The sequence below is a fragment of the Xiphias gladius genome, chromosome 8 (genome assembly GCF_016859285.1).
Source record: "Xiphias gladius isolate SHS-SW01 ecotype Sanya breed wild chromosome 8, ASM1685928v1, whole genome shotgun sequence".
NCBI lineage: Eukaryota > Metazoa > Chordata > Actinopteri > Istiophoriformes > Xiphiidae > Xiphias > Xiphias gladius.
This window is the reverse complement of record NC_053407.1, coordinates 8338857-8352035: the sequence shown is the minus strand read 5'-3', so window position 1 is coordinate 8352035 and position 13179 is coordinate 8338857. Positions and strand designations below refer to the sequence as shown.

The window sequence follows — 13179 nt, the reverse complement described above, 5'->3', positions numbered from 1 at the left end:
ATAACACGTGACTGAAATCTGTAACTGTAACACATGTGACTGAAATCTTGTGGCAAAAAATGTGATTAAAAAATAACCTGATTAATCACATCAAATATAATGACTTCTGGCCTTAAAGTCTGACCATTGGCACTTTTTTGTCTTAAATCACAGGACATTTGGTTTAGAGCCTAAGGGAATGAAAACAACTCCACCTATTGAGTGAGAGGATCTGTGGTGTTTATCTGTTAAACAATATAACAGATCTCTGATAAATGTTCAGCTGATACAAGCTATATTGATCCTATGAAAGATGCCAAAGAGGCCAATAGTTTAATACGTGCTATTTTGTAATAAAAGCATAATAAATAAATACATATGTACAAAAAATGTTTCGAAAAATGTACAGGCACTTGTAAAACAACCTTTTTCGGACACTTCAGCTACTGCTAGGCAATAATTTCCTGTTCATTATCGAGTCGAAAGGATAATTCTTTTTCTCTTTTTTATGCATTCTACTCAGCAGAAGTAACAACATGACAAACAAATCCTCTGCCGTCTTCTCTCATGCTGAGCGCACCTCAGGCAATAAGATCCTTCAGGACTATTTGCATTTGCTGAACCGAATTAATCACCCCTAGTGTAGGATCAGACAACCTGGAAACAAAATGCTCATATGGACTCACTTACGAGTTGCGACACAAGCATGGTGCCAACACCAACTGGCTGATTTTAAAAGCTCAACTGAAGGCCACAATATCCTGTAACATACAGCATCATATGGGCTAAGGTCAATTCTGTTTGTTGTAACCACTGGGAAAAACTGCACACACTCCAGTCACATCACTTTTCATTAGCCTCACACTTAAATATTACTCAGTTTACCTTCACTGTCTGTCCTCCATGTTACACACACACACACACACACACACACACACACAGGCGCACACACACACAGGCGCACACACACCTCGGCTTGGCCTTCAGCTCATCAATATACAGTGCGTACTCTCGCATCATTTTCAGTAAACAAATGTTTCCATTTACTGCATGAATTTTTTGGTCTTTTCAGGAATGGGTGCTATGAAGTGGGCTTCTGTCAGACATCACCCTACATGTTTACTGGTTACATACAGCATTACACAACAAGCCCATCTGGATGTTCTAGATTGTCATTTGAGATTACAATAAAACACGAGTGTTTAGGCTGCAGGGAAAGTGTTTTTAACAGTGGCATTAGGACAGGATGGGAGACTAAAACGAGGTACTAGCCTGAGACGACTGTCCTGATCAGAAGCATTGTTGGACAGGATGAGCAGTCAACTGAAGTAGACTACTCTTGATTATCTAGACTGAGGACGTCTGATGCAGTATTCCAGTTCCAGTAAACAAAATCATTCTTTAACCATCATAGTCGATATCCTTACCTCAACAGGTTGCATAACTAAATTCCCATAGGGATGTACAGTAAATTTGTATACAAAGTATTTGCAGTAAACTGTTAATTTTTCATTAAGTAATAGATTACACTAGACTGGGGGGGCAAAAGATGGGGCCAACATCTGACAATAGCTGAACTTTTAAAGGGCTATTCCACCAATATTACAACTAACGATAAGTTTACTTGTTATTGAGAGTACTTTCCAGCTGGTAAAGTAGTTGTATCACTTCTTCTGAGCTTTGTCAAGCCTTAGAAAGAAACCCTTATGATGGCATAGTGATGTCAGCAGGGTTATCTTGAGTTAGGCTTGATACTTCAAATATTTGACATAAAACCTGTGTTACAAACTAGGGGCATGAAGTTTGAATGATGACGACATTTAACAGGTAGAGAAGGTCTAATGAAAGATGATATTAAGTCGTATGATGGGAAATGTAGGATCCAGCGTTTTTGGAGCTTGACCAGTTGTATGGAAAGACAAGATATTCTGACCAAGATATTATGTCTCTTGCAAGTCCCCCAACAGTATGGAGTTGCAATACTAAAATCACTGGAGTACCCCTCTAAGTGCATTTTTCATGTTGGAAAAGTCCAATGATCCCACTTATAATTCTATTTTCTGAATGAGTAGAAACAACGCATTGAACTATCCATTCTACCATTATGAGGAAATACATGGCCTGCCTAAATAAGATGATGACCTGTCTCCAGATTGGCTCAGTGATGCTGCAGAAGAGTCCGCACAAGCCAGTACGGAGTTTGATGTGTTGTTTTTGAGTACTAAACAAACTGTAGTTTTAAAAATTGTGGACGGGACTAAAAAAAAAAAAAGGTTAGTGTATCTGAGGTTGATGAGTTCTACAGTAAATCTGTTTGGTGGTACCTGAGGAAAAAGACAACGGACAGAGAAGATGGCGCAACAAAAAGTTTTTAGATATTTCTGTAGAATTCAATAGCATCAGTACAGAGAGATACACACCTGTCCTGGGCACACGGTGGGTGTTGACTTTTCAGGTGGCAGGTAACAATCCCTGCTTTATCACGGAAACTTGACTGGCAGATAACACGTCTCCTGTGATATTTTCTTTCATTAGCCACTTTCTGTCAAACACATACACTTCCTTGATGCAGAGCTTTCATAAAATGAAGCACGCAGTCGTAAACCAAGGCATTCTGGAAACAGTAGTGCATTGCTGAGTTCAATCCACGGAACCTGAATGACTGATTGATTATTTATGATCCCATCACTCCCACATCTTTTCCACCTAAATCTCAGCTTTTGAGATCCTTATGGTCAAAGACAATTTGACTGGCCAGGTAGATGGCGACAGCACCAAAGATGGCAGAGCAGGCGATGTAGGCAGTGACTGACTGTGCAAACTGAACGATCATGCCCATGAAGAGGGTGGGGAAAACCTGAGAGAGGAGGAAGGTGCTGTCTAAGATGGCAAAGTCCAAACCCACGCCACGTTTCTCATACCCCAACTCAGCTTCCTCCTGTTCAGTTCCACCGGAGCTGTGAGATGAACCGTTCTCTCTGTGTGGGCTGGGGTAGTACTCACAACTGTCCTGGCTGAAGATGGCATGCCCATAGGAAGCCCCGGTTTTGTGGTTCCGTCCACCCTCCTCTTCCACAGGAGTCAAATACATAGAGTCACACTTGGTTGTTATACCATTTTTATGTACGCTTTTGGTTTTCTTTTTTGGCATATAGACCTGGAATGAAACAAGAGAAGAATCAACTTATCAATGATACAGTTTGTAAACACACAAACCTTGAGTATGAAGTTATTGGGTCTTTACTTACCTCTTTCTCCTTGTGGTAATGGCAGGTGAGCGTGTAAGGCAGAGTCTGCAGCGTGGCGTAGGCATAGCCAGTGAGAGCCGCCATTACGGTGACCAAGACCACACTTTTGGACAGGCAGATGACCAGAGCAGAGAGTGTGAAGCTCACCATACTGCTCAGGTAGACCCATCGTGAGCCAAAGTGGCGAACCAAACGACTCATGACCAGGGAGAAGAAGGTTGAGGTAGCACACTGCAGGAACAGGCCCAGACTGCCCATACGGATACCTGAGAGAAGAAAGTTAGTATGCAGTAAATATTACAACCAGCTGTAATAATAAAGTTCACAGTGTAAGGGTGATTTCCATCTGACACTACACGGCCCGAGTCAAACATAGATATGAGTCGTGCATGCGCAAGTCTAGGGTTTACAGTAAGGTTTACAGCACGTAAGGTCTGCCATATTGTACAGCTACTTCCGGTTTCGACCGTATTTCGCAAGTCAGTAAATCACTTCATACTGTGGATTATAAAGCGAAGTATGGTAGGTTTCATGTGAATAAGCCGATGCTGGAGTCTAGCCAGTAAAGCAATCTAGCCAAATTTAAGGACGATTTTGTTAACTGTTGAATTATATAAAAGCATGGACCACCTTCTCAAGGTCTGAAGTTTTTGGATTTTTCATTTAATTTTTCAAGACAAAGAGGACTTTAAATGTAATGTCGGGCAGACTCTCCTCCTATGTCTCAATTACAATCGGACACATAAAATTTAATATCACTCTCATGATGATCTTGTACACAGACATTCACAGAGCTCTCCAGTACGGAGACACTGTTTGGGTTGACTGACTTCAGAAAGACAGCATTAACCTTAGATAAATCCTTGAAAAGCCCAAGAGGTGAGATACCTCAGGCCATGACATGTTTACTGAGGCAATGTGCCTCCTGGCCCATGTCTGGCCCAGTCAGCCAGCCAGACAACAAGCATTTGGATGAGGTAACACAAACTGACCGAGGTGGAATTTAAAGTTCAAACAACATCAGAGGAAGAGTTAGAGATTCCTTAGCAAAATTAGATTCATTTACAGTGTTGTCTACTGCATGGCATCAAAAGGTTTTCAATACCCAAATTAACACATTAACAGTCAAGTTAGTGACAGATTTTAAATCTAGTGATGTATAATGTCTTGTAGCTGATTTAAAAAAAAAAAAAAGAAAAACAGTCTAAACCCATAAAAGCAAGGTGCTAGATTCACAGGACGATGTATGTGACACTTAAGACAACCTAACCAATATATGAAATAATTACAACCCACAAGGGGTAAAGACAACATTCTGATTATGACTGTGCAAACTCTATTTTTAAAGAAATAAACTAAATGTTTAGCCCTCCAATACAGTACAATTATAGCAGAATTTGCATTCTCCCTTTGAACTTGGCCTTTCAACTAGAATGGAAAATGAAAAATTATATTTTCATCCTTTAAAAAAAACATGCGATGCAAAAGTTCTCAGTAATAATGAAATATTTCAGAAATGTGTAGTCAAGTATGCGAAAATTGTTCAATTTTTAAAAATGTTTCCTGTTTATCCCCACATTTATTTTACCCCTTAATTAAGTTTTTGAGTTTTAGTACTAATCCATGGAAGCTGGACTAACTACATGTCTGGACTGTTATTTATTTCAGCCTGCCATCAGCCTGATCTCTTAGTGCTCCCTGTGAACAGTGTGGGTCATAAGTTCAGCAGCAGAGCATAGAATCACTTGCGTGAAAGAAGTACATGGATCATATTACTCCTGGAAAGCAAAGCTGCTGAGCCCACTTTACAAACACTACAGAAGCTAATGAGGACTGAAATTCTAGCCCAAAGAGATATGGGACTGAGCCAGAATATTACTGAGTCTTTGCACAAGAGAACCACTGCAGGATAGGAAAATGGCTGTTTCTCGAATACAAGCTTTACAGAGAAATGCTGTTCATTGCAACCCTTCAGAAAAAGATGAGCAGTTACTATTAAAATGAAGTTTAAAAAAGTCCATGCAGCTATGAAACTGGAGACAAAGCAGATTACCTTCGTGCAGTGGAACATCTGCAGACTGAAGGATGTGCCTTAATAACATCCGCTGTGTTTCAAATTAAACAAACGTGTCTCAGACAGACCTCAAAATTGTGTGCTTTTGCCGTCTACCTGACTTGAATGAACATGTTCTTTGTGTGCTGATTCCTTGACATTAATTCTTTGTGAGTGTGACATTCCTCGTGGTCCAGCAAGCACAGGGAGCAGAGACAGAGGAAAAGTAAAAAGTAAACAAAGCAGGAAGAGAAAGAGGGAGGAGAAAAGAATTTGGATGGATGGATGAAAATGTGAAAGAAAGAGGGGGAATGTTGTGAGTAAGGGAAGGTTGAGAACAAGGATCAGAAATTGAGAAAAACAGGTGGAAATAGTGAAAAAGGACTGAAGAAATGGGAAAGGAAGCTGAAAAGTATATAGTTAAGTGAAGAAAAATAAAGGAACAGGCAAAAGAAGGGAGGGAAATAGGATGTAAAGTAGGAAGTCTGGCTGAACAGCAAACAAAAGGAGACTTAAATCATTTAACTCACGCATGGTCTGCTATGTCAATAAATCTGCAACTTTTTGCATCATGGGGCAAGACGGTCTGCCTAACATCTGCTTACTTCAGCTTCATATACCCATACAACTGTCTAGCAGGATTAGTGACAACTCTGTGATTTACAGAACAGGAAAGGATAAAGACTGTGTATTTGTTTACAATGTCTCAAGTGCAGGGGTAGAACATAATACCTAAAATACCTTGGATTGGCTTGACAATGGCTTAAGCATATGTACCCAAAGCATTTTTTAGTTGTTCAGTGGAGTTTCTACACAAAATGTTCATCGCCTCATTTGAAGTCTTGAATCAGAGTCTATATTAATGGCTGGTCTTTGCTTTATATGCCCTATAACTTGACAGGGGCCAACGTGAGGGCAGCAGGGAGGCATGGAGGTATGCAGGAACACAGGCTGTGTCTCTGTCTTCCACCTGTGCCCAAGGAAGTATGACTGCATCCTGCACAGCTGTGACAGACCAGACAGCACAGCCAGGATGGACCTTAAGCCAGCTAAGTGGACAGGTGGTGGAGGTTAGGACATGATGATAAAAGGCCGGGCATGTCTCGCTACTTCAATGGAAGTTTTTTTTCATGACATCCTACTTTTCTTGGTGATTATAACAGGCAGAGTTGGAGCAAAATCAATATGCACTTCCATGGAGAGATTCATTAAGGCACCATTAATAATATCCAGTGTGTATACCACAAAGAGCTACCTACAAATTTAGAAAGATATTATTTCAAGGTAAGAGAAATAAGCTCACATAACACAAATCTTCAATATGTGTAATGGCTGTACAAAGAGGATATCTGACCTTCATCGTAACTCTGCCTGGACACACTTCCTGGTAATGCACTGGGCACGCCCTCGTACAGGCCTTCCCCCACAAAGTCTGTGTAGAAAAGCATAAAAGACATGACAGCCATCCAGCTGCAGAGCTGAGCCACACACAGCTGCCTCATCACTCGGGGAACATGGCAGTAGCTCCTGTAGATTGCTGGGGTCATGGACCAGCATGTTCTCAGTAAGCAAAGCAGGGGACCAGACTTCAGCAGCCTCAGCTTGCACTTCAGCAGGTAGCAGCATGAGCGTGGCACGCTGCACCGACGGGCCTCCAACGCACCCGCCCCAGACTCCAGTAAAGATCCAGACCCCACCAAGCCACTGCTGGCGAGCGAGGGTTCCTCAGACACCTTCATGGTGATGAGTACGCTGGAGATGAAGATGAGGATGAGGAGGGAGAAGAGGCACTCGGCCTGGCCTCCTAGGTAAAGAGAGAGTAGGCCACGACTCCAGTCCAGTGCAGGTAGCAAATAACCCACGCATCCGCCCAAGCTGACCATGAAGGAGAACATGGCAAAGGCTTGGCCGCAGTCCTCCTCGTCCCGGTACAGGTCAGACAAAAGAGCCTCCAGTGGCGTGAAGCACACTTGTCCACAAAAGTCAAGGAGTCCAACCCCAAGGATAAGGAATCCCACCTATAGCAAAAGCATAAGTATAACCATGGTAGAAAACACAAATAAATGATCTTGTCTTGTGTGCTCTGTGCCTAGAATTCAACAAAATGACAATCACAAGTAAACTGGTATGCTACCTGAAGGGTGCGCCCACCCCAGGCAAGACGGGCAGCCAGGACATCAGCGTGGGGAATGATTAAAAGTGCCAGAAGGACTCCCAAAGAAAGCAGCCAGATGAAAGGACGCCTTCTGCCATAACTGCTGTTGCAGTGGTCACTGGCTGAGCCAATCAGAGGTATAAAGAGGAGGCCGAGCACTGGACCAATACCTGTGAACGGAACCAGGGAAACATAGGAAGTCAAAAGACAACAATAAAGAAAAGCACAGAATATGTAGAGGAGAACCACCAAAGACACAGAGGACGTGGACAAAGTAAAAAGAAATTCGGACAACATAATGTATGCAAAAAAATGAATTCACAAATGTTGAAACAGACTCTTTAAGGGAAAAAAAACAGATGCCTAATGTATAACATCTCTGCTAAGCTTTGTGGCTTACAGTAGCTACTATGACTGGTTGACTGGTTGATTTCATCCTGCCTTTTACTGGTCCTGTCTGGTCCTCCTACCAGGGGATGTAATCCATGTGCCAGGTCTGGCTATTTGGAACACACCACGGCACAATGGGTGTTTGCATAGACACACACGCAATACCTAAAATGACCAGAACTTGGGGCTAGAGTTTGACATTTAAAGGCACCCTGTGAAGTTTTCATTACAGACAAGTACCCTTTGTGTTCATTCAATGTTTCTCATTAAAATACCTTTTGTGTAAGGCTGTATTTTGAATTCATTTTTGTCCTCACGCATATGCTAGTAAACATAAAATACAAACAATATGAGGACCTGCTCATCAAAAACATTGCTCCATAGAACCACTAGGGGTCAAAAAATTCACAGCAGAGAGGTATGATTGGAATACTTAACCAAGATCCATTTTGGTACTTTCTACAGGTTTGACAAGAAACTGAAACAGAACAGGAGACAACTTTTGTGTTTCTGGTGCCTAAATTGTTCTCTAGATAGCTTCATGAAGGAGACAAACGAAAAGCCAAAGCAGGTATGCTGGGAGATGAGACGAGCACAGAGAGAGAGAGCGACAGGCAGGATATCTGAGAAAGCCAAACAAGTCAGACAAGTCAGACAGGCAGTCATCCCGTTCACCACAATTCTTCCTGCTCTAGCTGTGGGGGCCCCTCATTACCATCCTCACCATCTACAGCTGTAAGACTTACTGTCTCACACAAACACTCTCCACTATACTCTTACAATATACTATTTATCACACACACACACACACACACACACACACACACACACACACACACACACACACACACACACACACACACACACACACACACACACACACACACACACACACACACAAAAGCATGCTTTCCAGCTGTTACTGACAGACACTCCCACATAAATCAGTCTGCTGCCTAACCTAACCCACACATGATCCTACCCAATATTAAATGTGTCACATTCCACAATGTGTTTTGTGACCCAAATACATACCTAAATATACTTGAAAAAAATAAAAATAAAAATAAAAAACATCAGTAATGGACACCTTGGTGCTAAAACGCACTGAGTATCTTCTCCTCTAACAAAGAGGAAATTAGAGAAAGAAAGTAACAACTGGAGGATGAAGCAGCCAACAAATGGCTATTAAATAAAGTAGAAAAAAGCCATCTGAGAACCTGACACTACTGCTTGGGGAAATTAGCTTTAAGCCTCCCAAGACACAATATGTATCTTCATTCAAATAACACTAAGGCACTCCATTATAATACAGGGAGATGACAATTAGCTTGAGTGCCATTTCCAGATTGGGTTTTACAGTGCAGGCTGATTGGGAGGAACTCTACAATGAAATCATTTTTCTTCATATCACTAGCAGCTGTTAGAGAAGTTGAAGAGTGGAAGTGTATACTGTTTAATCTTGATACCTGAAAAGTAACATCTGTCATCTGCACGGGGCCTTTTGGTCTGGTTGAATTGTATTTATCATCTGTACAGTCACAAGACAATGTCTCAAAGAGACACTTTTGGTGGAAACCATGTGAGTACCATTTGGGCTGACAGGATCATGCACTACCCACATAACTTACAAGCAAATTCGGTTACAGTGTGCAAATATATACCATATGGATGATGCTAATTGTGTGTATATACACATGTGCCACTAATTGTGATAACCTAGATAAATGACCGTTTTCCAAAAAAAAAAAAAAACCTGTCTGTCTTCATGTTAGCCAGACATAAGGGTGCAATCATCAGCAAAACATACTCCAGAGTGTGTTTGTAGTGTGTGCTGCATATCCACTGTTGCACAAGGCAGAACACTGCACACAGAACAAATTTAGCTACTTTTTATAGCTCTTCACAGAATTACTGGCTATGATGGTGCAATTAGTTGTAAACAATATTTTGTTGTAATCAGTAAAATGTTTTGCATCTTGTATGTTAAAAGTGAAAGATGACACGCACTAACCACCCTGGCCAGATTTACAATGTTCTGTCACTGACTCACGTCTACTGTATGCTAATTTTTGAGGTTGTAGTTTGTGGTCTGTTGGACTCCATTATTTTGTATTTTCTTGTGTATTTTCACACGTATAAAATATCATAGCAGGTTACAACATATTACAAAATGGCACTAACTTTAGCCACAAAAATGACCATATAGTTGGATCAACGCCTCTCTTACACAGTCTCAACGAATATTATGAGCTTCACAAAAGGTAGTATTTACTGCAGAGCTGGGTTGTACAGTGTGGCATCACTGTTGCGTAAACTGTGTCCACCACCTGTATTTGTCACCAATAGGTGCTTTTCGGTATAACTTTAAACTAGCTTCTGGAAATAATCGTTTTTCTTTGATTCAGCAATAGTACTAGAAAACTTTGAAGTTAAGCGACTATGAGACTGTGCAGGGAAAAATGTCACCTCTCTGTTTTCACCATTTTTCCCTAAAGACAAATAACCAGACATACATTCTGGGTTTAAACACATGCTGCCTGCATAATGAATTTCTTTCAAACTGTTGTTTTGCAGTTGAATTACTATTTATACTCGAGTTGAAATGTCCACATCCTAGAAATTCTTTCAGAATACAAGAACAATGTCTGGTATTTTCCAGCTGATTGTTCCTCTACATTTTTCAGTGGCACTGATGTGCAACCCTATGTGTAATGTCAGAGGAACACAGACTTAGTGGCATGCACCTTTTTTCAAAGCGAGTTATTGTTCTCCCCAGGTCTATAATGGCTCTTCAGGCCGGGTGATACTTCTATGTAGGATCGACGCAGAGCCTACGCCATTGTAAGAATTTATACTTGTGTGCTGGTGTGTCTGCGTCGCTCTGAAATTACACCGGCAAAATGCTTGTTGGCGGTGGGGCTTTCTATGGAACTGTGTTGAGTTTCTTTGTGTACTTCAAACAATGATGACTTAAATTGAGCGGATAATGTTGGAGTTGGAGCTAATAAATGTTTAACAACAGTTACATTTACTGAAATTACTGCAACAATTAAAAGAGAGAAGACATCGGAGTAGATGGTGTGTACAACCATTGAATCTATTGAGGCAGAAAGATTTTGAATTTTCTCTGCTTGTCCGGCCATTGAGAGACACGGACTACCAAGCAGACCAACAACTGTTGCAGTCTGCATCGGCGCAATGTGTAGTTGTATTGCTAAGGAGGTGCACTTCATGCTACAGCGTAGGATATGCGGCTACGCCATACGTACGCTGTACCTATGCAGAAGTATAAACTGGCCCTTAAGTGCTGCTATATTGAAAACTGCTTTTCAATTTCTATATTTGACTGTCCAAATCCTGTTCCGTATTTTTCTGGCAATACGAGAATAACCCTCCTTTCACAATGGACACTATGCAAATAACTATAGAGCACAACACTAAATACTATAGAAAACCATCGCAAAGCTATGACAGATGGGTTGTATCGTATATATATATATATATATATTCATTGATAATACAATAGCAGTAGTCTAATCAGATTTGCTTCTTATGATCATAAAGATGATTTCATGAAGACTACTACAAAAGATCTGTGAAGCAAAATGTGCAACAACAGGCAAGGAGGATGCATTTAATGAAATCACAGTGTTTTACATTATCTGATAATTGTCTGATTGGAAGTGAAGTCCAAGAACTGGTTTATGAGACACTAAGTGTCAGTGTGGGAGATCATAGTTCTCCCCCCCGGCAGTTCGCTCTCCTGCTGCCTTTCAATTAGTGTCTGATTATCACCTCAACAAAACAACAGGTGATTTGGCCACTGATTAGTGTAACGGCCTCAATTATGTCTTTATGACCTGAATGGGGAAGATGACAGGAGCCCTGAGGCATAGTCATGCCCCTCTGCAGCACCCCCCCACCCCAGCACACTCTTTGCTATCACTGGACAAGGTCACATATCATATGTATCAAACTAATTTACAAAAATATACATTCTTTGGAGGGTACAGCCTATTCTGATTTGTAATATTTTTCATGAATTTAATAGCATCTAACGAAATCATTTGCCATTTGTGTTATGGCTTCAGTGTAGCCGCAGCAAACAAAGCATTCAGATTGAGTAAAATAAAATCTAATTTCCTTTCAGCCCCATGCAAGTACACAACGCAAAGTGAATATGTTGCACTCCGGGGCCATAAAAATCTACCATTTGAAACACTCAGACAAGAAACAATCACTCATGTGGTCAGTGAACAATCCACAGAGGAGATAGCTGATTCCTAGCAGTTCCACAGTCTGTCCTTGAGAGTGTCTGCAAGTGTGTGTATGTGAACATGACCACCTTTGCCTGTGAGGTTTAATGAATACCCTGTCAGAAAGGGGCAGAGAAGGAGAAAAGATGACAGAGCATCCATGTGTGAGAAAGGGAATGGAGGTAGAAGCAAAAAATGTGCCATTGCATACAAACACACACCATGAGGTAGCACAGACCCTTGGTAATCAGATCCCCCTATTTCAGTCTTCACCAAGCCCTTACCTAGCACCATGGTCATGTAGCGCTCCTCCACTCCAGCCTCCAGCAGCAGTGGGGGCACGTATGTGATCCCAGCTGCCACACAGATCTCCAGGCCACAGGTCAGGGAGTTCAGCAGGACAAGACGCCACTGAGACCTCCATCCAGGCATATTTACAGGAGCTGGCTCGCCTTTCCTCCCCTCTGGGGTGGCCACTACTGGGAGCAGGGGAGGGGGTAGGGACCCGGGTAAGGGCAAGGGGGGGTGCGTGGTGAGGCAGATGGTGCCCCAGTGGGACAGGAGGGCTGTCGGGGAAGGACAGCAGCAAAGAAACGTGGATGTCTCAGATGACCTGAAAGATTCATCCTCTTCTCAGCATTCTGGGTCTAAAGAGAAATAGAGAACAGTGATAAATGGGAAAAATGTTTTTTGCAACTTTAGAAGAGCAAAATAAAAGAAACATCTAAATACTAAACACACAGCCTCTGCATGGCAGTACACAGTATATCTTATATTATAAAATTTGCGGCTGTTTGAAACTGTTAGGATTTATGTGTCAAGGCCAAGGCATGCCACATTAAAACAGGTCATTCCCAGGTTACTACACCTGGATGGCAGTGGCCTTAGGTTGCATGGGGAATGTCAGTGTGACAGCTTTCTCACAACATAACCTAATCTGTGCAGATTCCAAAACATTTTTCAGAAACATGGAAATGGATAGTTCACAAGGGTATAATACTGAAGTATTCTCAGAGCTCCTCACCAACAGCTTCAGGACAGCAGGAACAACAACAAGCGGACAGAGGAGATGACTCAGCTGGAGCGACGTGGCAA

General features: G+C 41.7%; 1 protein-coding gene across 1 annotated transcript in view; it reads right to left on the bottom strand.

Moving 5' to 3' along the window:
• Positions 1-283: 283 nt before the first annotated feature.
• The window catches only part of LOC120792771 (solute carrier family 45 member 3), a 28097-nt gene continuing 15201 nt past the window's right edge, over positions 284-13179 (bottom strand). The window contains exons 2-6 of the mRNA XM_040132097.1: positions 12369-12731; positions 7415-7605; positions 6635-7298; positions 3228-3493; positions 284-3136 (exon numbers count right to left, since the gene is read on the bottom strand). Of these exons, the coding sequence (XP_039988031.1) occupies positions 2693-3136; positions 3228-3493; positions 6635-7298; positions 7415-7605; positions 12369-12516 (1713 nt within the window). The 5' untranslated portion in view covers positions 12517-12731 and the 3' untranslated portion in view covers positions 284-2692. The remainder of the gene's footprint in view (positions 3137-3227; positions 3494-6634; positions 7299-7414; positions 7606-12368; positions 12732-13179) is intronic.